Source organism: Anabrus simplex, chromosome 12, assembly GCF_040414725.1.
Source record: "Anabrus simplex isolate iqAnaSimp1 chromosome 12, ASM4041472v1, whole genome shotgun sequence".
Taxonomy (NCBI): domain Eukaryota; kingdom Metazoa; phylum Arthropoda; class Insecta; order Orthoptera; family Tettigoniidae; genus Anabrus; species Anabrus simplex.
Window position 1 is genome coordinate 18594829 of NC_090276.1, and position 24884 is coordinate 18619712.

At 40.5% G+C, this 24884-nt stretch overlaps 1 protein-coding gene across 1 annotated transcript in view; it reads left to right on the plus strand.

Annotated features, from left to right (window-relative positions):
* The window catches only part of LOC136884016 (L-lactate dehydrogenase), a 425048-nt gene that overhangs the window by 388409 nt on the left and 11755 nt on the right, over positions 1-24884 (plus strand). The window contains exon 6 of the mRNA XM_067156016.2: positions 18601-18718. Within this exon, the coding sequence (XP_067012117.1) occupies positions 18601-18718 (118 nt within the window). The remainder of the gene's footprint in view (positions 1-18600; positions 18719-24884) is intronic.

The following is a 24884-nucleotide window of genomic DNA, read 5'->3' on the forward strand; positions in this document are numbered from 1 at the left end:
AAAGCGAATACATTGATAGATTTTTACCAAGTAGATGGCATGATGACGTCAGAATGGATGAATTTTGACTACGAACTGGGGCATACAATAATGCGCTTCTTATCAGGTGTTCATAAAACCATTGAAAAGGGCGGGCAAAACAATAAAACTGCGAGAGGCTTATCAATAAGTGTTATCTGATCTATTTATAACGAATGCTGCAGGGCAGCGCGGGTCGACTAGTTTTTATTTTAAATTTATTTTCCACTTAATTTGTTGAGAGAGGATGATAACTAGCTGCACTTCCTCTTAAAACAAAAACACCATCACCCCAGCTCAAGAAATTAAGCAGAGATGCTGCGGAATGCCAGGTATAACACGATTTGGTCCTTAATAGCAAATTCCATCAGAAAGAAAAGTTATAGGGTCGGCGAAGAGGAATCCGGACTTGCCGATAACAATAGCAGTAGGAGAATTGACATCATACTCTACAAGGAATCAGAGGGTGTAGGATATATAATAGACCCCACAGCTTGTTTCGAAATCGCCACAAACCAGCCAGAAGACGTGGATAGGTAAAAAAAGGAGTTGATCTATGAACTGTAATTTATTATAAAGATAAATTTGTATTAAGGATATTAAGGATATTAAAGTGATTCATTGTAAATTTTTGGAAGCAGTTTAATTTAGACATTCCAGAACTGCAAACTTTTACTTTATTAGCTTTACGAAATTCTGTTTCATTGCTCAGTAACCATTGCTATATGCTATAACTTTTGTAATTTAACGACATTATAAGGACGATATAATCAACAACATTGTCATTGTAAGTCGAAATGGTACATTTCATTGTTTCGTTATGCTGTGTCCATTGTGGCAACCTTCTAGTGAGGGAAGTTTTGCAAATAAATGCGCAGGAGTAACATTCGGTAAAAAAAAATTGTTGAAGTACGTACTGTGTTTGCTAGAAATGAGTAATACTGAATACATTGTATACCCTTCGGACAATTGACTCTGTATTTATTTTTCGAAGTAATTAGAGATTTAATCTATTTTCAGTATCACAAAGGGAAATTTCTAAACATCTCTTTGAACTTCCAATTAGTGTGAATAATGATATTGGTTTTATACAAGCAGTTGAAAGTGATTAAAAACAACTGAATCCTCTAGATAAGAAACTGGACAGAACAAAGAAATTAATGATGTTGATAGTTTACGGAAAGATAAAGAAACAGGCATACACCAGCATAGAAATATATCTACAAGTTCACAGTATAATAAGGGAATTGTTGCCGTGATATAATGCCACATACAGTACATGAAGACACAGTCGGTCAATTTTAAAAGTGAGCAAAAGGAATAAATGAATTTCGGAAAACACTTCGTGGCCTTTAGGATGGTTTCTATACAAAATATAAAGTTACCACAAAATATACATTTCATGTTTCCGTATTGACAGTTAAGCTAACATTGTTTAAATCACTATAACCATAATTTATTATTGAACAGTATCCTCCTTAATCAATACATTATGGTTAATGTGAATTTTAAAAACTTAAATTTCACATATGTCACAACTATGCATGTTTCGATCCTAATTGGTTCATCTTCAGCAGACTGCTAAAATTAACGTATACATATTGTAGTTAAAACGATTTACAATTGAAACAAGAATGGTGTTATGAATGTTAAAATGTTCCTATTAAGAAAAAAGTTCACGTCGTTGTATTGAATAGGTCGACCTTGAAAGAATTTTAATTTACTGTAATCCCACTTCAATACGGAACCCAATGAAATTCATAACTAAAAGCGAACTGGCCTTGCACATGCACCATGCACTGGCCAACCCCAAGATTTTTAGCGTTCTCGCGTACATTTCTTCGAAGCTTGAGCAGGTACCTTCCGAAATAAAGCAACTGGAAAAGAAGGCAATAGACCGTGGCCTTAATTAAGGAACAGCCCCAGCATTTGCTTGGTGTGGAAATGGTAAACCACGGAAAACCATATTCAGGGCTGCCGACAGTGGGATTTGAATGGAAGAGGCGGAGGAAGAAGAAGATTGGCATCACAATTTTCAAAGGGAGAAGAGGACTGAGGCAGGGGTTAAAACTGTTTGCTGCTGATGTTCAGAGAACAATCATCCGTACTTAGAAATGCCTCAAACAAAACTAAATTATAGTTTGGATATTTTATGCCATGTCGTATTTTTGTAGTGCCAACCCTACTTCACTAATTGAAATTCTTAATGCCAAATCCATCAACAGAAAGCTTTGTTGACATAAACAATGTTCAGTCGTCATGGGGATAATGATGGCTGTAGTCGTAATTGTCTTTGTAAGGTGCGTAACCGCGTGATCACGTATCTATTTTAATCAGGAAGATAATGAAGTTGACTATCGAAAGGAGAAAAAACTCGTGAAGGAATGGGTATTCGAAGAATGAGAGGAAGACACATCATATACGAACGAGCGGGGAAGGCTTCAGATGTTTAAATATCACTGAGCAGGAATTTTTTCCTACAGTTTCCAAAGTCCATAAAACTTATCGACCATAACATAACTGTGACTGGTTGTTGTTAGTTGAGGTATGCTCTGTGTACCGCCGTCTCGATCCTCTTATACTGCCTGCTCTATGCTACTAGTTTGACACAGGAAGGCGCAAATACCAATATTTCTTCAAGTCGCCATAAGAGTGCAGTCATAGACGCACAATCTTTACGGTCAGTATATGTGTTGCATTGTGTTATTGATGCATGTATGTCTACGAATCGCTGAGTTATTTCGTACAATGAGTAAATGTGCCTGTTAACTTCCGTTTGTACAAGTGATATTTTGTATAGAACTGAGAAATGAATTAATAATGTTATGCTTATAGATATTTTAAAAGTTCTTTTAAAATGTACTTGTTTTCTTCCGTTTGTGCAAGTTATATATATATTTGTAGAACTGAAACTTCAGACTATCCCCCGAAATATTAATCTGTTGTGTACCATTTCACAAATCTCGGCAAGATGGTTTGCAGCCAGAAGAGATATGATTCCATAAAATACCGCCTAGTAGGGAATTACGAGAAAAATGGCTGTCGGCTCTATCTACGCAAGGTCCTAATAAGGGAAGTAGTTGGATACCCTCAGATACTGTCGCATCTGTAGCCTTTACATCTGATTTCTGTAGGTGATTAAAGCCCGAAGAATAGTGGATTCCTTGTGATAAGAATTGTGACGGACACTCACAAAACAAACGTCTTCATGTTTAGACATTTTGGACAACCTCAATTATCCAAATAATAATGTCCCAATCAATCTAGAAATAGAAAATTAAATCCTAATATGCGGGTACGTTTTTCGTGTTGTTGAAGAGAGGATGGGGTGTGATATTGCGTGCCAGCCCAGAGCTTCGACATCACTAAGTGGAACTGATTATGCATCAGGAGAGAGGAGGACTTAGATACCCAAAACCTCATTTTGTTGCTCTAATGAAGCATCTTGAAGACGCTACTGTGCCCTACTATCGGAAGTCATTCACACTGACGAGCGTAATTCGAGAACTTGACTTCTTCTTCCATTTCAGAATGTGTTTTGTTGCAGTGTGAGGTCAAATAATATCAGCAAAATGCCTTACTGATATTATTCTAACCAAGATAGTAAGACCTCTATTAACTGATATTGCGTTGGCAAGAACACACAATGTTAGCCGCCCGGTGTATCATCCCAAGCCTTAGTCCAGGATAATCTTTAAATTGTGACATGAAGAGGCCAATTACGACTTCATAGGGTAATTTTCCCGATATTTAATATTAATGATGTAATTTACGAGCTTCAGTGAACATATGACTATACTGCTTAGTGTTTTGTAGGCTGTCATCATAATAATGCGTTAAGATTTGTGCGTTTATGCCTGCCATCTAGCATAGAAGTTCTATCGTAGCCTATTTGCAAAAAGCGTCGCATAGGGCAGGCTGAATAGGAGGATCGAGACGGTGGTGGCTCTGTGTGTTCAGATGCCATTTATCTCCAGTACATGGCATTACTGTTACAACTGTACAAGCACTAACCCGGCAATTATAGCTACAACAGCTAGTAGATTATATCATTTCTGTATCTTTTCTACACGTTGTAATATTTTCCAGTCCAAGAGTGTTTTGTGTTCAAGGGCAAACATGTATCCGATATTCACCATCTTATGTTTATTTTATTTTCCTTTGTCACAAAATATTTGGGCCTTTGTCTACTAGAAAAGACATGCACCGTGCCTCTCCGGAGGCCATACCCCATTACTAGCAGTCTTATCTCGTATATGCGTTTGCTGCTGTAACCTAGTGTTAACAGTGCACAATGTCTTCTGGTATGTGTTAGATCATTGACTTGTCTTAGTCTCATCCTCGGCTTTGACGATATGAAAGTGGCTGAGGTATGAGCGATGCTAGTAATGCCACTCCTTATGCAGTCAGTTCCACTTTGTTCTAGCACCTGACACTTGGGAGTCGTCATCGGCGAAGTCCGCACATGATCGTCGTGGCAGGATATTTAGCCACATCCTCCCTCTGCTTGAGCTTTTCAAAACTAAGGATTTTCGCTTTCCTCGAGCTCAATGTATTAAGAACAGAATTACAGGGTCAGTAATATAATTTAACGCTCACAATGCCCGGTTTATTATCGGTTCTAATGCTACTTGGTACACATTCATTATTTTAACATCTCAAAGAGAAAATAAGTGGCTAATATTATTATGAAATATATATTCATATTATCATATCATGATGATGGAGGCCCATATCATATTGCCACATGTATATATCAATATTTCATCTTCAAATGATGATTCAATTTTCTATAATTAAAGCATGTAAAACATACTGAACACACCAAGTTATTTTTGACTACTTTAGACTTAAATAACACAATGGCTTAATTAATAATTTCACTCCAAAATTCTCAAAGAATAAATTCAAATCCACGTTTTAACAAGCTTCATCTAACTACAGCAAGCTATAGATTAAGAGAAAACATCTTTCTGTGCGGGATTTTTGGGAATGCATACACTACAAGAATAAAAAGAGTGTCTTGTCTATAATTAAGGGATGTACTGGGCACAAGAAGTTATTCGTGACTATTTTAGAATTAAATCATACACTAGCTTAATTTATCAATTCACTCCAAGATTCTCAATAACTCAGAGGTGAGCGGGAATTGTGACGATACGATGCGTTCGGCACTATGATGCGAGTGACAGCGAAGATAGCCGATGAGGCTCCTGAGTGTCAGTCGCTATAGTCCAAATACTTTGTAAATATCCCACGCGGGAATCGGCCGCGCATGTGGGGAGGGGCAATCGAAGGGGGCTGCCTCGTCTCCCAGTCCTCTCGCTGCCCAATCTTCGTCTACACATCGTGCTAAACACTGTACGCTGTGGTTGAACACAACGTGGTAACAAGCGATTTAAAAGAGAGAGAACGCTAAACAGACCTCCCCACTACCTACATGACCACGCCTCGCCGATCACTCAGAAGGACTTTTACTAAGTATTTGTACTATAGATGCAAGTATCAGTCCCTGTTATGAAAGGTGTGAAAATACCGCTCATACGGTTGGCTGGTGCGTGCATTTCAGTGGGTTCGGCAGACTGCTCTAGCTTGGTGAGGAAAGCAACGGGAAACTACCTCACTCCTCATTCCCCTAGTATGTCTCTTCAGTGACACCTAGGCCATTTCTGACTGCTGATGGTAGAGCTGTTGAGGATCAAACCAGCCTTCGGGCTGAATACTCAGCATACATACCGGTTTACAGTATATCTTTATCATGCAAACAGATTCCGTTGTCTTATGATCCACTCTTTGTTCGACAATTGTGTGAAATTCTTTCCCTCTTTCTGTTTTTATTTTGGATTCACAATTACGATATTTGACTCCGATTCTGTATCCTACAGACTCTTAACAGATGCCCATCTTCCATTCTTTTTCCGCATAACAAACAACGATTCACGTAATTTTCTCTCTTTGAACTTCATGTTTGTGTATAGCGACTGTAATACTTATTTACCTTCATATTTTTGTTGAATTTGCCGGCTTTGTCCTCGGCTCTACTTGTTCGACGTGGAAGCTGCCTTTCGACTTCATACGAGGGCTGTAAATAAAATAGCGGCAAAATAGATAGAACGCAATATTTAATGAACTAACAAGTAAAATTGCATTACACTCCACTCGCAAAGTCTATTACCGTTCTCCGAATGCCCGAAAGCCGTTGGGGACCGTTGGCAAGGCGTCCTCTGTTGATGGCAGCGACGGAGCGCCCTACTGCGTGGAGTAAAGATGCCGCCTAAGCAAATCGGTGGCCTCGGAGGGGTTCCTTGAACTTCGGAAACAGGTCGAAGTCACAAAGACTCATACAGAGGGTGTTCGAAGACCTGTTAATGCCACCGTTGCAATAAGAGCTTGACATTGTTTGCGACATGGCAACGTGCGTTCTCATTGCGACACGATAGGGTGATCGTCTCGCAATAAACATGGACGTTTGCGCCGCATAGCCGGACACAGATGTAACTCCAGACATCGGCAATAGTAGTCACTGTCGATGGTTTGTCCCTCAGGCACAGCAAGCGTGGAATAACACCCTCGTAGTCGTACACCACAATCGGCATAAGCTTCACCCGAGTGGGTTCCTGTCAAAATTTCTGTGGACGTGGCGAACCTGGGTGACGCCATTCATTCGACTGCCGCTTTTATTCGGGCTCGTAGGCTCCTGCCCACGTCTCATCGATGGCGACAATACGCTCCAGAAATGCGTCTCCTCCGTTGCGGTATCTGTACAGGTGGATGCCAGCCAATGCATACAGGTGCTATTTCTGTACGTCGGTGAGTTGTTGAGGAACCCAACGGGACGCAATTTTCATCATGTTAGGACAGTTCTTCAGTATGTGCCACATCGTTTGATGACTGAAACCAACCTCTACGGATAATTCCCGGACAGTCCATCGATGGTCTACGGAAACGAAACCACTCACGATGTCAATCTGATCTTGAGGAATGGACGGCCGACCTGTGCGGTGCAAATCCGCAGTCTCATTCCGACCCGCACGAAACATCTTGACCCATCATGCAGCCGTCATGTACGGTAATGCATTCTCGCCCCAGGCTTCACGTAATCCACGATAACATTCTGATGCATTTTTGCCACGTGTAACCTCCATTTTAATCCATGAACACTGATCACCTTTTAAAAACATGCATTAGAGCGGTGAAGTCGACACTCTTTACTTCAACTCCACACAGCAACAATACTCCCAGCTGGTTGCCCGTCAAATGCACACTGCGAATGTCTGGACTACGTTACCAATACTTTACTTACAGCCCTCAGATTTAACACCATGTATTGGATTTTCTTTTTCCAATAAAATCAGAAAGAGGAAGTCCACGATGGTTGAACATTTAAATTCTGAGTCCCAACTAAAACCACGCCTGTATCTACCTATAATTATTCATATGAACTGATAAGGGGCGATACTTTGATTCCCTAAGAGAGGCGGCCAACAGGTGGATTAATTTTCTAACGAACAGAAACAATAAAAGCTGTGTATTTTTAACATTAGTATTGACAGTGTTACTTCTCGGAAGGTTTTGTTTTACTTTCAAAGTTAAAGTTTATCTCAGGTGTATATTTTTTTGCTAGTGGCTTTACGTCGCACCGACACAGATAAGTCTTATGGTGACGACCAGGTGTATTTTAATCTATTTCACTGTAATAGCTAAAACTGAGACAACCTTTGTGTTCCGCTCTGCAATTCTTTACGAAAATCAAATGACACAATCGCTTGGATTCACAACATCAGGTTGACGCAGGTGGAGCCGTGGATAAAAGCTAGGAGCAGTATAAATAAAATTTAAATATTGTCTGCACACTTTGAACTTTTTCCACATATTCTTTTGTATGTCGGTGTAGGTATAATAATAATAATAATAATAATAATAATAATAATAATAATAATAATAATCAAGGAAGTGGACACTGGAGACTTGCTTCTAATGAAACGATCTACAAGGAAATTGAACTGGTAATGAGTACAATCAGGAAGAAATCTTGTTCTTTGGGCATCGACTCCGAAGTCCAGAAAGCAGGTTCGTCAGGAGAATAGAAACAGTTAGAGCAATATTAGATAGATTACAGAAATCAATGAAGATATGAGAGACGTACAAGTTACAATGGAAGATTTAATAAACAAAACAGACAAAATCAAAAAGCTCACAGACAAACAAACAAAACCAGACTACAAACGAAGATCAACAGATGGACAATCGGACAGGTAATTTCAGATGAAGAAAGAAAGTTAACGAACGGGAGAATAAATAAGTACTGGTCTGACAGAAAAGTGAAAAAACCTTTTATATAAGACTGACAAAAGTGGTTCAGTGAAGACCATAAAATCTAAATAAATAAGTAAATAAATAAATATATAAATAATAATAATAATCTAAGGTCTAATGGGAGGGTGTTTTCAGCTGAAGAAAGGAAGGCAGCATCTCTCAGAATGAAGAAGTATTGGGCTGATGGGAAATCCAAAAATCCTTTGTAATTGACTAGGGTGGTCCAATGAAGGCCATAAATGTAAAATATATATATTAATTTTGTTAATGAAAACCAAAGTCAGTCAGTCCGGCCATTCCATCCGGTCGACTTCCTTCATTCTTTTTTTAACTGAAATGTATTCATGCACAGATTCGTCATCATGTACTATATATCACTTAACTTCCGCCTTCCTCACATTATTTGATTTTTCAATTTTTTGTCTCTTTCAAGCAATCATATCTTTGGTTCTAACTCAGGTACGGAGTTCTTTTTGGTCTAAGAACACTCAGCGGATCAAGTTAATTCATTTCAGCTCTTAACTATTCAAATTGGTTGATTGTAAGGAAAGTTATGAGTGCACATTCAATTTGACGTCTCATTACTTCAACATTTTTTCTCATTGAAGCAATCATATCTTTCGTTATAATTGAGGTACGCAGTTTGTTTTGGTCTAAAACACTCAGTGGATCAAGCGCTTTCGTTTGAGGTAATAACTACTTAAATTGGTAGATTCTGAGAAAAGTTATGAGTACATTTGTCTCCATGACGAAGATCTTTGAAGGACTTTTTAACAATTCGGCGTGTAGTGTTGTTCCAAGGAACGTTTAATTCAATTTCTTTGTGTGATGTATTTTCAAGTGTTTTGTTGACATAATATTACGTTCTATTACTACACCAGATCATGTGCTTTATTTCATTAACTTGAAACTTTGCAAATACATCCCTAAGAATAGTAACGAACAACACCATACACTGTACATTGCGGGTGGAGCCAGCGGGAAACTGCTAATTAAATTAAAATTGAATAAAAATAATAATGTTATTTGTCTTACGCCCAACTAACTACATTTTTAATGGTTTTTGGGAGACGCCGGTCCCTCCGTTCGTTCGTTCGTATGTTTGTTTGTTTGTTTGTTTGTTACATCACGAGTGAATGGCTCTGCTCCACATTTAGGCATAAAATCCCCTCAGTGACAAGTAGTACAGCTAGTGTAAGAATAAAACGACTGCATTATCACTATCTTGAAGCACTACGATCAATAAAATCACCATAAACTTAGGTTCACTTGGACCATCCGAGGAGTTAGTTGTACATGCGACGAATATAGCTATGTCTTTTTGTAACACACGAATACCAAGCCTCTAATAAGGCAGTCTAGTTAATGAGCGTTATTCACGTCTGCTGATTGCGTCAAGATACGTGTTGGCGGCGTCTGGACAAGACAATTGACCAACAGCTTACTCATGCAACAGGCCATCTCATTTGACTAACGAACAAAAGAAAGAAGAAAAAACAGGAATATTATTAGAAGGACTTTATCACTGTCTACAATATATTGAGATACATCATCAACATACTGCATTACCCATCAACACGAATCATTTCTTGCTTCAAGCATTGACCACCAATATACAGCCCACTTTATAGTGGAAACGACCGTATAAGTTGTGCAGTTTGTGCCTGCGTCCATGGAGCGAGCTTCAAGAAAACATGAAACTCAAGATTTCTCTCGGTTTCCAAGTCGGTCATTTCATGAAAATTTCTGTGGGTGGGGGCGGTAGATTAACACCGATGGTATCCTCCGCCTGTTGTAAGAGGCGACTAAAAGGGGCCCCAGGGGCTCTGAACTTTGGAGCGTGGGCTGGCGACCACCGGGCCCTCAGCTGAGTCATGGCATTCGTTCCACTTACTTGTGCCAGGCTCCTCACTTTCATCTATCCTATCCGACCTTCCTTGGTCAACTCTTGTTCTTTTCTGACCCCGACGCTATTAGGTTTGCGAGACTAGGGGGTATTTCATTTTCACGCCCTTTGTGGCCCTTGCCTTTCTTTGGCCGATACCTTCATTTTTCGACGTGTCGGACCCCTTCCATTTTTACACTCTGATTAGTGTTATACATAGAGGATGGTTGCCTAGTTGTACTTCCTCTTAAAACAGTAATCACCACCACCACCACCTGCGCCTCGAAAACTTCTATGTGAAACATTTTCTCTTAGAACTTTGCCCGGCAAGGTTCTGTCATTTAAGGTTCAAAATTGTGAGTAATTTCAAAGAATTTTCGCTCTTATGACATAAAGGGTGAATCATAATTATACCGACAAAAAATTCAGGGATGCTCTTTGTGTTATGTTAAGAAGAACAGTGCAATCAGATTGGCGGAAAAAATTCTCTTTTCGGGAAAATGAGGTTAGTTCATTACTTGCGGGCGCGCGATTCAAATTGACGTGCTGGGCTGAGTGGCTCAGACGGTTGAGGCGCTGTCCTTCTGACCCCAACCTGGCAGGTTCGATCCCGGCACAGACCGGTGGTATTTGAAGGTGCTCAAATATGTCAGCCCCATGTTGGCAGATTTACTGGCACGGAAAAGAACTCCTGCGAGACTAAATTCCGGCATCTCGGCGTCTCTGAAAACCATGAAAGTAGTTGGTGGGACATAAAGCAAATAGCCTAACATTATTATTACAAATTGACGAACTCGCCGTATTTGCTACGCCAGAGCACAAGCCGCTACCGTGCTTCAGGGAAGTGAAGGGGAGGGAGGGGAAGTGGGGTGTATGATGGGGACAGAGATAATGCACAAGTTTCCTCGTTCGACTCGCACAGGATTGTCCTTGTCTCTTACAGGCAATGTCCACAGTTCATTTATTAAATAACCGTAACTACACACACAGTACAAGAACACACTGTAATTAAGACACACTTGTCAGTCAAGTAATGCACCAGATCGTTTCTCCTCTCGTCTGTCGGCCGCAGTTTGTTTGTCCAACCCTAACGGGTCGGGTATGGGGTGAGATGAATCTGTCGTAGCGGGTTTTTATGACCGGATGCCCTTCCTGACGCCAACCTCATCAGAGGAGTCAATAAGATGAAATGCATGAAGTGATATATGATAGTAGGAAAGGAGAGGGTGAAACCCGGTGCCGGCACACAGCCTACTCCTGTCGAATAGCACCAAGTGGTCTGCACAAGGCTTAACGTCTCCATCCGACGGACGAATTACCATCAACAGCGTCACATTCCCTCACTTCACATGAGCACTGCGGAGAGGTTTGGAATTTAATCCAGGCTTTTGGCACGCACTCTAGTGATTAGAAATTTATACTACCACCTCCCCTACCCTGCCAGCCAACATTCTGATGGTGAAATTGTTTTCGACCAACGGGACTCGAACCGGTTAACCATGGTGTCAGACCGTTTAGACTTCAGTGCCTTAACGATCACGGCCACCAGGTGGGTTTGTCGGCCGCAACAACATTCTTTATTATTTAACATGCTTGAAAATGCAACACTGCCGCCCCAGGATTGTGTTTTCCTTCACTTACAACATTATAAATGGAATGAAATACTGAACTGATTCAAGTAAATGTTCAAAATACCCCTCCCCTTCTACTTCAATACACAGTTCACAATGGTGTATAGTGACCTTCGGACTCTGTTCAGGATGTGTGGTGCGTCGCGAACGACCTTGAAAGCTGCCTGTATTCTTGGTACAATTTCATCTTTTCTCTCTACGGGGTTCACATAATAGTCAATTTGAGCAGAATAAACTTTTCACTGCCTACTGGGGCTGGGAAGTGACTTTGCGAAACGAACGAGAAACTTACGCATTCGCACCGAGCATTACCTCTCCCCAACTTCCCACTTCCCCTCCCTTCCTCTGACTCACAGCAATATCCCCCTGTGGGTGGGGGCGGTAGAATAACACCCACGGTATCCCCTGCCTGTCGTAAGAGGCGACTAAAAGGGGCCCCAGGGGCTCTGAATTTTGGAGCGTGGGTTGGCGACCACGGGGCCCTTAGCCGAGTCCTGGCATTGCTTCCACTTACTTGTGCCAAGCTCCTCACTTTCACCTATCCTATCCGATCTTCCTTGGTCAACTCTTGTTCTTTTCCGACCCCGACGCTATTAGGTTCGCGAGGGCTAGGGAGTCTTTCATTTTCACGCCCTTCGTGGCCCTTGTCTTTCTTTGGCCGATACCTTCATTTTTCGAAGTGTCGGATCCCTTCCACTTTTCCCTCTGATTAGTGTTATACAGAGGATGGTTGCCTAGTTGTACTTCCTCTTAAAACAATAATCATCACCTGATTTTTTTATTTGTCGGTATAGTTCCGATACACCCTGTATGTGCTGCGGGTCAGTATTATCACAGAGCGGTTTTCGCAGGCGTAACAATGATACATAATCATACTCATCACTCATAAACAAACTACTGAAGGGCATTCATAAAAAATAATTTATTGTAGAAATTTAGCAAATAAATCACAGTGCATTTACGGGAAGCGAGCTTGCCTCTTCCTGTCCAGATCAGGGATTTTTACTTGAATGTGAGGGCTGGTATGAGGTCCACTCAACCTACGTAAGAACCTTAAGGAGTTATCTGACAGTGAGATAGCGGTCCCGGTCTATAAAAGCAATAATAACGGCCGAGAGGATTCGTCACGCTGATCACGCATCACGTCGTAATCTGCCGGACTTCGGGCTAAACTGTGGTAGGCCAAGATTCATCAAAGCTGTAACGTCATGATGTTGAGTTTGGTTGAGGTCTTTGGAAACCTTCACACATTCAAATAACTGTAAATGAAGCTGCAGAAACGAAGTAGAAAAAGGCATCAAACTACCAAAACTAATGCTATAAAATTAAATAAATACATAAATAAAACAAATAAAGAGGCAAACAAGGCATTAGAATTAGATCTGGCCTACAAGCTAACACAGAATAGGTATAACGAACGGTCAATATTCTTTCTTTCTTAGTCTGTTTACATTCCAGGGTTGATTTTTCCCTCGGTTGCTCTAATAGCGTCGGGGTTGGAAAAGAACAAGTGTTGACCAAGGGAGGTCGGAGAGGATAGATGAAAGTGAGGGGCGTGGCATAAGTAAGTGGAAGCAATACCAGGACTCAGCTGAGGGTCCGGTGGTCGTCGACCCACGCTCCAAAGTTCAGAGTCCCTGGGAACCTGTTAGTCGCCTTTTACGACAGGCAGGGGATACCGTGGGTGTTATTCTACCACCCCTACCCACAGGGAGTTGGGAAGATTGGAAGGGACAGACAAAAAAGAAGAGGGGAGGAAGCGGCCGTGGCCTTCAGTTAGGTATCATCCCGGCATTTGCCTGGAGGAGAAATGGAAAGCACGGAAAACCACTTCGATGATGGCAGAAGTGGGAATTGTACCCCCTTTCTGCTCATTTGGCCTCCCGAGGCCGAGTGGACCCCGTTCGTACAACTTTTCATATTTCGTGGCATAGCCAGGAATCGAACCCGGGCCTCCGGAAGTGGCAGCTAATCACATAAACAACTACACCACAGAGGCGGACAAGGCATCGAACTACCAAACCTAATGTTATAAAATTAAATAAATGAATAAGTTAAATAAATAAAAAACAGGGAAACATGCCAAGAGCCAGAGAATTAGCATCTAGCCTACAAGCTAACACAGAACGAGAACGGGCATTATACTACAAGGCCAAAATTCGACATTATAACTCAGTAATGAAACCGGAAGGATTGTGCGCTTCTGAGTGTCTTATTGTAGTTTTCTTAATGGGAGCTGCAAGAACTCGAGAAGAAGGAAAGGAAGATTCAGGGGAAAATTCTGGGACCTCAGAAGACTATTGATGGGACTTGAAAAAAAAAAAAGAAAAGGAGAACCGAGGATTCTACAAGGACACTGAAAAGATCACGGATACAATGCGGAAATGAAGGCTGTAATTCTGCGGATACCTAATAAGAATGGATGGCAAACGACTGACCAACAGGATCTTCAGATACATCATGGGATTAAAGGTTAACTGCAAGTTGGTAGAAGAGGTCAAGAAGGATGCAGCAGAAGGTTGAAATTACACTAGAGATGATCCACAGTAGAAGAGAGTTCAGAAGAAGAGTCGACTGTCTAAAATCATGTGAGCCGGGATTAGTGTCTCAGAGTGTTGAGCCCAATTTGGCATGTTCTATCCTGGCCTAGTCCAGTGGTATTCGAAGGTGCTCAAATACGTAGGGGTGTGATGAGCTTAGCTCGTAGCAGACGGGGACTCCAGCAGGAGAAAGTAGCCACACTGCCTGAGCAAGAAGAAATGCTCACGCAGACCCCCCCCCCCCCAAATAGCCAAAGAGGGGATGGGGTTGAAACCCCGAAGCGAAACATTTGTCCTGAGGTGAGACTTCATTCGTCCACATGTCTGAACACTTTTCAAGTAGCAATAAACCGAGTCAGATTACGGTGTAAGGGTGATGATGGACTACCACGTAAGCGAATGTAGTACCTGATAAAGCCACAGGTAGCGTACTGAACGTCACGCTCTCGCACAGTACAGGCCGTATTTAAAGCAAACCTAATGTGCAACTTTATGGGGCCGCTACTAGCGCCACGCTAATGCGATTTGCGGGACATATGAATCAACGTCATCTTTCAGATGTATAAACAAGCCTACAAACGTTCGTTAATCTAGCGCAACCCCTTCTTGGTGTTTGGATATTGTTTTATCCGCCAGTATTGTGCTATCTGGTTTCGTTAAATGCATGGCCAATTCATTGCTTAAGTTTTTTAAGACATGGCTGATGATGGCCTAATAGCAATAGTCCGAAACTAGTACCATGATTAAAATAAACTGCAGAACTAATTTGATATTGTATTGATTAGGTGGACTACCTCATTCATCTACAATAATCATATTGTCATCGATACGGAACATGAAAATTAGAAATTTTGATTGAACATAACTAACAGGTAATACAAATTCTAAAAGTAAACGTTAAAAAGGGACGCGGGCAGAGCTTGGAGCAATTTTTTTTATCAAGACACATTATCTGACCTATTTTTAACGAATGCAGTGGAGGAGCACGGGTTCTCTAGTTATTATTAAAATTTTTAAGTGAAACCACTAAAACGGAGACCCAAGTGGATCATTTCCGAAGAGGAGAGAAAGATGAGATGCGAAGGAATGAAGAGGCTCTGGGAAGAGAAGTGAAGAAAGGCCAAGAAGCTTTGTGATTCATAGTCGGGCAAATTCGGAAGCAAAAAATAAAAAAAAATCACCATCACCACCACTCTTACTAGTGACTTGTATGCCCTCTCCTTTACATCCTTACTACAACCCCTAAATACCCTCAAAACTATAAAGTATGTATGTCAATGGAGAGATGGCGTGGAATCAGTGGCGTATCCTGGAATCTCCACTGAGGCATGCAACTAGTAACCATGCAGTTAACACAATGTATTAAGTAAATTTCAATTCTACTCACCCTAATTAATGTAAGTGAACTCGAGCCAAACAGTTTTACTGTAAGTTCCTGGATTGAACGTGCGTACACAATTCTTGTTTTCTATTTTTAAATTTACCAGAGTCCGCCTCTGTGGTGTAGTGGTTAGTGTGATTAGCTGCCACCCCCGGAGGCCCGGGTTCGATTCCCGGCTCTGCCACGAAATTTGAAATGTGGTACGAGGGCTGGGACGGGGTTCACTCAGCCTCGGGAGGTCAACTGAGTAGAGGTGGGTTCGATTCCCACCTCAGCCATTCTGGAAGTGGTTTTCCGTGGTTTCCCACTTCTCCAGGCAAATGCCGGGATGGTACCTAACTTCAGGCCACGGCCACTTCCTTCCCTCTTCCTTGTCTATCCCTTCCAATATTCCCATCCCCCGCAAGGCCCCTGTTCAGCATAGCAGGTGAGGCCGCCTGGGCGAGGTACTGGTCATCCTCCCCAGTTTTGTCCCCGACGCAGAGTCTGAAGCTCCAGGACACTGCCCTTGAGGCGGTACAGGTGGGATCCCTCGCTGAGTCCGAAAAGCCGAGGGAAAAGCCAACCCTGGATGGTAAGCACATTAAGAAGAAGGAGAAGAAGAATTTTTTTGCTACGGGCTTTACGTCGCACCGACACAGATAGGTCTTATTGCGACGATGGGATAGGAAAGGCCTAGGAGTTGGAAGGAAGCGTCCGTGGCCTTAATTAAGGTACAGCCCCAGCATTTGCCTGGTGTGAAAATGGGAAACCACGGAAAACCATCTTCAGGGCTGCCGATAGTGGGATTCGAACCTACTATCTCCCGGATGCAAGCTCACAGCCGCGCGCCTCTACACGCACGGCCAACTCGCCCGGTAAAGAAGAAATATACGAGGGAAGGTAGAGGTCTCCCGGCTTGAACTATTTGAATCTTTTCATCAAACGAACAGTCAGTAAACTGATTTACAATTATATCCGTTTTAGACTCATCCATCGTTAGTACCACAATAAGCGCAAAATATAATAAAAGACCGAAAATGACGAATAGCACAGGAACAGCACACACAGAATGAACTCACTAATCAGCAAAACACACAATGAATTAACTCACTAGTTAGCCACAACTGAAGCACTGGAGGAAATTCGCCTCAGTGGCATTGGTCAGTTTCGTCACGTTGGGTTCTCGCTGGGTGTTAATCTGTGGGTCCCGTTCGCTGTAAAGATGTCGACTTTCTCCAAGTTGCTAACAGATGGCAGAGGGTAGCACGGGTATGGGGTGACAAATTCTGACCAAGTTTCAATTGCAGCGACATCGTTCGGAGGGTTTCAGAACTACGTCTGCCACCGAATGCAATTTTAAGATTGAATGCCTTGCATCCTTAACTGCGCCATGCTGTCTCTTTCTTCCTAGAGAGGAGTAGACGGCGAGACTACACCAGCACCACACGTAGTCAAGCAACGGAACTAGTACAGTTGCGCGGACCTTTTGAACTTCTGAGAGATGAAATCGTTAATATTTGACTTAAAACAACCTAAAATCGTACATCAGACAGTTCTTTGTGTTATCATAACGCATGCAGTGAATGCCTTGCATTCAAGGAGAATACGCCCCTGCGTGGAATAACATTTTAGACGGACAAGCTTGAGTGGAACTTTTATAAGTAGGAAAGATCATGACATGAAGATAATGCTGAAATTCAAGAGGATAAATTGGGGCGAATATTAATTTGTAGGAAGAGAAATTAGGAAATGGAATAATTTATCAGGGGAAATGCTCGATAAATATCCTAGTTATTTAAATCACTTAGCAAAATATTAGGTGAAGAACTGATTGGAAATCTGCCACTTGGGCGACTGTCTTAAATGCAGATCAATTTTAATTGATTGATTGATTGATTATTGATTGATTGATTGATTGATTGATTGATTGATTGATTGATTGATTGATTGATTGATTGATTGATTGATTGATTGATTGATTGATTGATTGATTGATTGATTGATTGATTGATTGATTGATTGATTGATTGATTGATTGATTGATTGATTGATTGATTGATTGCACTTCTATTTTTAATGTTGAAACGTTTCTTAGGATACAAAATAGGGGTCCCCAAACTACGAAAAACGTAAAGTCAAACAATTTCGTAAATTGTGCCGAAAATTGAAGGGCTAAAGGGCCCGGAAAGGTTTGAAATTGTAAGTCTTGGATAGTTCTATCAAAATAAAAACACAAATTTCGAAAATCACTTCCGAACTAAATACAGTTCCGGAAAAAACCTAAAATCGTTTGTTTCTTTTCTCGTTTTCTTTTTTATTCAAATCCTAGACAAATTAACTTATTTACATTATTCTTTCTCTAATGTGCCCCTTGGTTCATTAACCTCAGGCGTTTTTTTTTTTATTTTCGAAAAATGCCCATGCCAAATGTAGTTAGAAGGGCTCGAGTGAAACTCTGCACTGACTCAATTTAGCGCGCGTAATGGTAGAAAATGGCAAATAGCTTGTCTAATCGACCGGATTAAGAAAATAATTGCAACGTTTAATAATAAATAAAGAATATATTATCTTAGTTTATTAGGGCCTTTATTTTATTTACCTAAAATTCGTAGCTCGTATCCCTAGGATGTCTTCAACATTCAGTTGCTTGCCTGAAAGTGGGTTTTTGTTTAAGTTGCTTCATCTGTTGATACAACATGTGGGCAGGAGTTGTGTGTGCGGATCGTTATCAATCCAACCTGTCTTAGTTCTTTATTATTTTCTTGCAAGTTTGATCCTATTAAGTATGCTTTCGAGCATTAAGATCTTTCACTTGGCATAAATGGGTCTCGCCCTCTGTTGTTTCAGTACCTGTTTGGTCCGGAGTGAATGTTGCTGGTGTACGACTTCGTGACCTGAACCCCAACATCGGTACTGAAAATGATCCTGAAAACTGGAAGGAAATCCACCAGCAAGTGGTCAACAGGTGAGGTTATGATGCAAATATATTCATATTTGGATAAAAATGTGTGTATGCTACCATTCTGATTGAATAACTCGTCGCAAAACGACTGCTACCCAGTGTGGTCTGTATATATATCGGCGTGTCACGCAGTCAGTGAGGTGATCTCCTCAGCTATATTGTTTCGCTTCCTTGATCAGACCCAGTACCTGGAATACCAGCTTTCACACTGAATTTTCAACTTTCGAGCAGGAGCCTTTCTCTTCTATACCTAACATTGAAAATAACTAATATCAAAAGCCACATGGTTTAATATTATTATTTGTCGTTTCAGAAGCGAGAAACATTGCGTTAAAGAGGTAATAATACATGTTTATAGTACATCAAATACTTTTAAAAAGGAGGAAAACACACATGTACTACACTAACTATCCTAAATGTAGAGAGAAGAAAAGCCAGAACATGCATAAATAAAAAATATTAAAAAAAGATGGACAATGGTGGATAGTACCAAATTAAGTCTTGTACAGAGAACTGGACCCCATTACAGATACTATACGGAAGAAGAACCAGATTACCAAGAAAAATTATAGGGAAACTCTGGAATGTGTAGCAACAAGTGGGATGGATTAAGGCAAACTAAAGATGATATGGGAGAACTAGAAATAACTGAAAAACATAGAAATAAGATTTAAACTAAAAAATAGACAAACGACAAACATACAATGAAAAGTGTATTTACGGATAAGGAACTGACAGAAAAGATCAAAAACTAATGAAAAGCTACTAGGCAATTCGAAAAGAAAACTTATCGAAGATGATTACCAGAAAATAACTGACTGGAGTGTTCTAATGAGGCCGAAAAAGCAGAAAAAGAAGAAACTGTACTATGTGATCACAGGATTAGACAGATGAAGACCAAAAGCTGGCCACTTGAAAGCATTTGGTGTCGCCTTGAGCAGGTCTTCCACTATAGTACAACGGGCTGGGCATGCATCACATTGCAATAAGCGTTCTGTAGTCTGACTCTTCTCCATATTCACACAAACTGAAATCTACACTGAATCCCCATATCTGCACCTCGTGACACCTGACTAAGCCAACCAATCTGCTGTGTGACCAGGCGGAAAACGTTCATTTGGCATTTTCCAGTCATTTAGATGCTATTTTCATGCCTGCCACTGTTTAATTCTTGCTTGCCGTGATGTACCTGGAAGTGCTTCAGTAGATCTTAAGAAGCTTCATCTTAATTTAAGATGTTGGCAAGCTGACTGATAACCAAACAGTTATTGCCTTATTATTCTTTTTTCCTGGCGGCTATTTCTAGACGGATGACGGGACGTATTATACCGACAAGACAGTGGAACTTTTCCAGAGGTGTAGGACATAAACACTCAGTGATAATTCGCATGTCTCTTGAGTGCCACAACAGAAGCACAACATCCTAAAGAGAGGATGTAGATAATGGCATGCTTACTGTAGTCTTTGGGGAAATGTACAGGACGAGTTCCGCAAGGGTTGCCGCTCTTCCTGCACTCCGCGTCTCGGTAAACGAGAGCGGGATCGCCGCCACACAGTACCTGTACTCCCATAGAAAACCCATCAACTTCGACAAATGGATGATCAGATTGAAAACAGTAAAACTTACCACATAACATTAAGTGTTGAGAACGTTCTCCTCTGCCGCCGTCGTCGGCCGATAGTCGTGTCCGAATGTATGTTTCGCGCTTGTTCATTTTGTTCATCTATGATGATACCGTTGATAGTAGGCCAATCCTTGCATTGAATATGTGGATTTGGCGAAGTCTCCGTCTTTAATGAGCCTCTCTTTCTTCTCTTCTTCAACATTTTTTTTTCAAACTGTACAACACCAGCTGAGATGTCTGCACGCCGCCAGGTATTATGTTTTCCTCGTCCTTCTCCGAAACACACCGTATTGAGAGGATAATTTCAAAATACGAGAAGTGTTTAACTTGTTCCAGAGACGTATTTGAGATAGTAATATTAAGATCTAGGAAAGCAGTTCCAGGGGCAAACTTTCGAAGCACCGCAGTTTTGTAAGTGTTTATGGTCGGACCAAACCGTTCATATACATCGAAGTAGCTGACTGATAGTTACAACTGTCATCTGCGTACTGTAATTCAGTTACCCGAGTGAGCGAAGTTAGTAGACAAGCATTCTAGCGTTCGATGATATTCCGGTTCACTCTTTGCAGTTCAGCCTCAGGAATCTTCGAATTGCATTTTTCAGTTCTTCTAGCGAGGATTTTTCTATATACTCGATCTTTCAAAGTACCCAATAAATAGAAGTCGCAAGGTGATAAATCGGGAGCGCGAACTGCCCATAAACCAGCACTAATTATTCTGTCGCCGAGAAACATCACGAAGTGCATTCATTGAATTACGAGCGGTATGTGTCTTACTGGAAATATCCGAACGATCATTCCTGTCCAGTCAGTGGGGGAAAGAACTCGTTCAGAATTAATTCCATTTATCGGTCCGATTTTATCATAGTTTATAATTTTCACGATCCGTATTGATTTACCAATTTCAGTAGAAAAGGACTTATATTAGGAATCCACCTAATCAACACTACATAACACTGTGTACAGCTTCGGTCACTGTGTAACTATCTTCAGCTATGTGTCTTTAAAACTAAACATAACACACATAAACAATGATATGACACACAGAATCTAAAAATTTTTGTGAACATTCTTTACAGTTTCATCTTTGGCATAGTCTCTATTGATTTAGATTAAGAAAAACATCCACACTGTGGTATTGTTGAAGCTTCTTGGAATTTGTTCTATAAATTATGAATACACTTTAAAATCTAAAACGCTCTGATTGTCTTTAAAGACAATCTCACCGTTTTTTTTTCAAAATTTTAGTCAATGAAAACGTATGGCACATTTATGACTTAAAATGAACACAAAGAAACTTGTTTACAATTACGTCGTTGGTGAATTACCTAATGATGTATTACACTTGGTCAGTCAAATTTACGTTATTTATTGTTGACTGTCCGGCTCCATGGCTAAATAGTTAGCGTGCTGGCCTTTGTTCAGAGGAATTAATTTCGCTGGCACGGGGGCTGGGTGTGTGTGCCGTCTTCAACATCATTTTATCCTCATCACGACGCGCAGGTCGCCTATGAGCGTCAAATCAAAAGACCTGAACTTGTCCTCGGACACTCCCGGCACTAAAAGCCATACGCCATTTCATTTTCCATTGTTAACTATTAATGACACAAATGACACTTGTTTGTTATACTGAAGAAAAATGTCGGTGGGGCTTTATAAGAGGGAGAGTATCCTTACGTCAGAATGGAGAAACGAGTGAAATTGGGAAATTAAGCTGTTTGATCCAAAAGTTCCGGGCAGTATTGACAGAAAAGGAAACGGCACAGGGCACCGGTTAGAAGGTCAGTTTAATTTTTAAGTCACATATTGACCGAAACTGGTACTACTACTTCTTATGAGATAGGATAAGATTTTATGTACAGTGTTATTGTAGTTTTGATTAGATGGATTCCTAATAAAAGTCCTTTTCTACTGAAATCGGTCATATTTGTTACGACTCTGTGGAACATCTCGAAACTCCACACTTACTTTCAAAAACCCGTAAGCGATGAGTAGTACAGCCAGTGCGAGATTATCCGGTAGGCCGAGTAGGCTACCGCCTATGAGCCCCGCGCTGCTGTAGGGTCCCAAGACAGCAGATCAAATTCAGACCCCGTATAGTAAATTATGTGGCTGAGTGAACTTGAAATAAGTTTACGAACAAATTTGCGAGTAGTTTTTGAATTAAAATGGTTAGCTGAATTCCTTTAAAATAATGTTCCTATTTCAAGTGTTTTATTACTCTGGGAACTTACGTTCTCTTTTGATGCGTTTGTGATTTTTTCGCTTGAATACAATAACTCTTGTTTTATTTTTCAAATTCCTCCGTTGAATAAATACATTTATTTTAATTTTAAGGTTGAAAACAATTTTAGCAGACGAAATAGGAGTACCCATAGTAAGAAAACCGTAAAATTAAGCAATATCCTCAATAATTGTGCCGAAAGTTGAAGGTATAAAGAACGCGGAAAGGTTTCAAATTATGAGTCTTGGATAGCTCTATTAAGGGGATACGGAGCTGCCTATCTTACCAATGTTAAATTTGTTTAATTCATGCTCCTTTTTCTCAGGATCTAATAAAGTTATGAAAATGAAATTTATGTCACATTTTATTCAAACCTTATTTGACATACTGACGGAACGTTTTTGTAATTGGACTTAAGGGGACTCAGATACATATTTTTTTAACAGTCAATAAATAGAATATTTTTTTCCAAAAAGAAACAGCCAAATCTCAAACAGTTTTTATATAAATCAGGAAATCCCTCTGTTAGAATGTTAACCAATATGAGACAAATTAATGATGTAAATTACACAGCTCTGTGATAAATAGTCACGTAGAAAAAGGAACATACATTTGAAAAAATTGGAAACTGAGAAAACTGCAGTTAAAACTTTCACACATATGATTCTCTCATTGTTAGCGCATGTTTAAATTAAAATTGTGGCAACGTTTAATTGTTAAACTATAATGTATTATACATCATTTTAAAGAGCAGACTACAGAGATTCATAAAATATAAAAATATAAAAAAATATGTTTTTGACCATTTTAACCGTTCCGTATCCCCTTAAACTACTAAACAAATTCGAAATAAATGCAGTTCCCGAAAAACAGCCTAATATCGCTTGTTTTTTACTCGTTTTCCTTTTTTATTAAATCGTAGCCAAATGAACGTATTTACATAATTCTTTCTGTAATGTGTTCCTCGCTTCAATACCCTCAGGCGCTTTTTGATTGTTTGAAAAATGTCCACACCGAATCTCGTTATAAGGGCTTAAGTGAAACTCTTGCATTGATTAACATTAGCGCTCGTAGTGGTGCTTTAGTGAAACAATACCTTCACTCACATTAGCGCTCGCAGTGGTGCTTTAGTGAATACCTTCACTCACATTAGCGCTCGTAGTGGTGCTTTAGTGAAACAAAACATTTACTCACATTAGCGCTCGTCGTGGTGCTTAAGTGATACAATACTTTCACTTACATTAGCGCTCGTGGTGGTGCTTAAGTGAAACAATGCATTTGCTCACATTAGCGCTGGTAATGGTGCTTTAGTGAAGTAATACCTTCACTCACATTAGCGCTCGTAGTGGTGCTTACGTGAAACAATACATTTGCTCACATTAGCGCTCGTAATGGTGCTTTAGTGAAACAATGCATTTGCTCACATTAGCGCTCGTAATGGTGCTTTAGTGAAACAATGCATTTGCTCACATTAGCGCTGGTAATGGTGCTTTAGTGAAACAATGCATTTGCTCACATTAGCGCTCGTAGTGGTGCTTTAGTGAAACAATGCATTTACTCACACTAACGCTCGTAGTTGTGCTTTAGTGAAACAATGCATTTGCTCACATTAGCGCCCGTAGTGGTGCTTTAGTGAAACAATGCATTTACTCACACTAACGCTCGAAGTGGTGCTTTAGTGAAACAGTGCACTTACTCACATTAGCGCTCGTAGTGGTGCTTTAGTGAAACAATGCATTTGCTCGCATTAGCGCCCGTAGTGGTGCTTTAGTGAAACAATGCATTTGCTCACATTAGCGCTCGTAGTGGTGCTTTAGTGAAACAATACATTTGCTCACATTAGCGCTCGTAATGGTGCTTTAGTGAAACAATGCATTTGCTCACATTAGCGCTCGTAGTGGTGCTTTAGTGAAACAATGCATTTGCTCACATTAGCGCCCGTAGTGGTGCTTTAGTGAAACAATGTATTTACTCACACTAACGCTCGTAGTGGTGCTTTAGTGAAACAATGCATTTGCTCACATTAGCGCCCGTAGTGGTGCTTTAGTGAAACAATGCATTTACTCACACTAACGCTCGTAGTGGTGCTTTAGTGAAACAATGCATTTGCTCACATTAGCGCTCGTAGTGGTGCTTTAGTGAAACAATGCATTTGCTCACATTAGCGCTGGTAATGGTGCTTTAGTGAAACAATGCATTTGCTCACATTAGCGCCCGTAGTGGTGCTTTAGTGAAACAATGCATTTGCTCACATTAGCGCTCGTAGTGATAGAAAACGGCAAACTGCTAATCTAATCGACCGGATAATGATTATTAAGAAA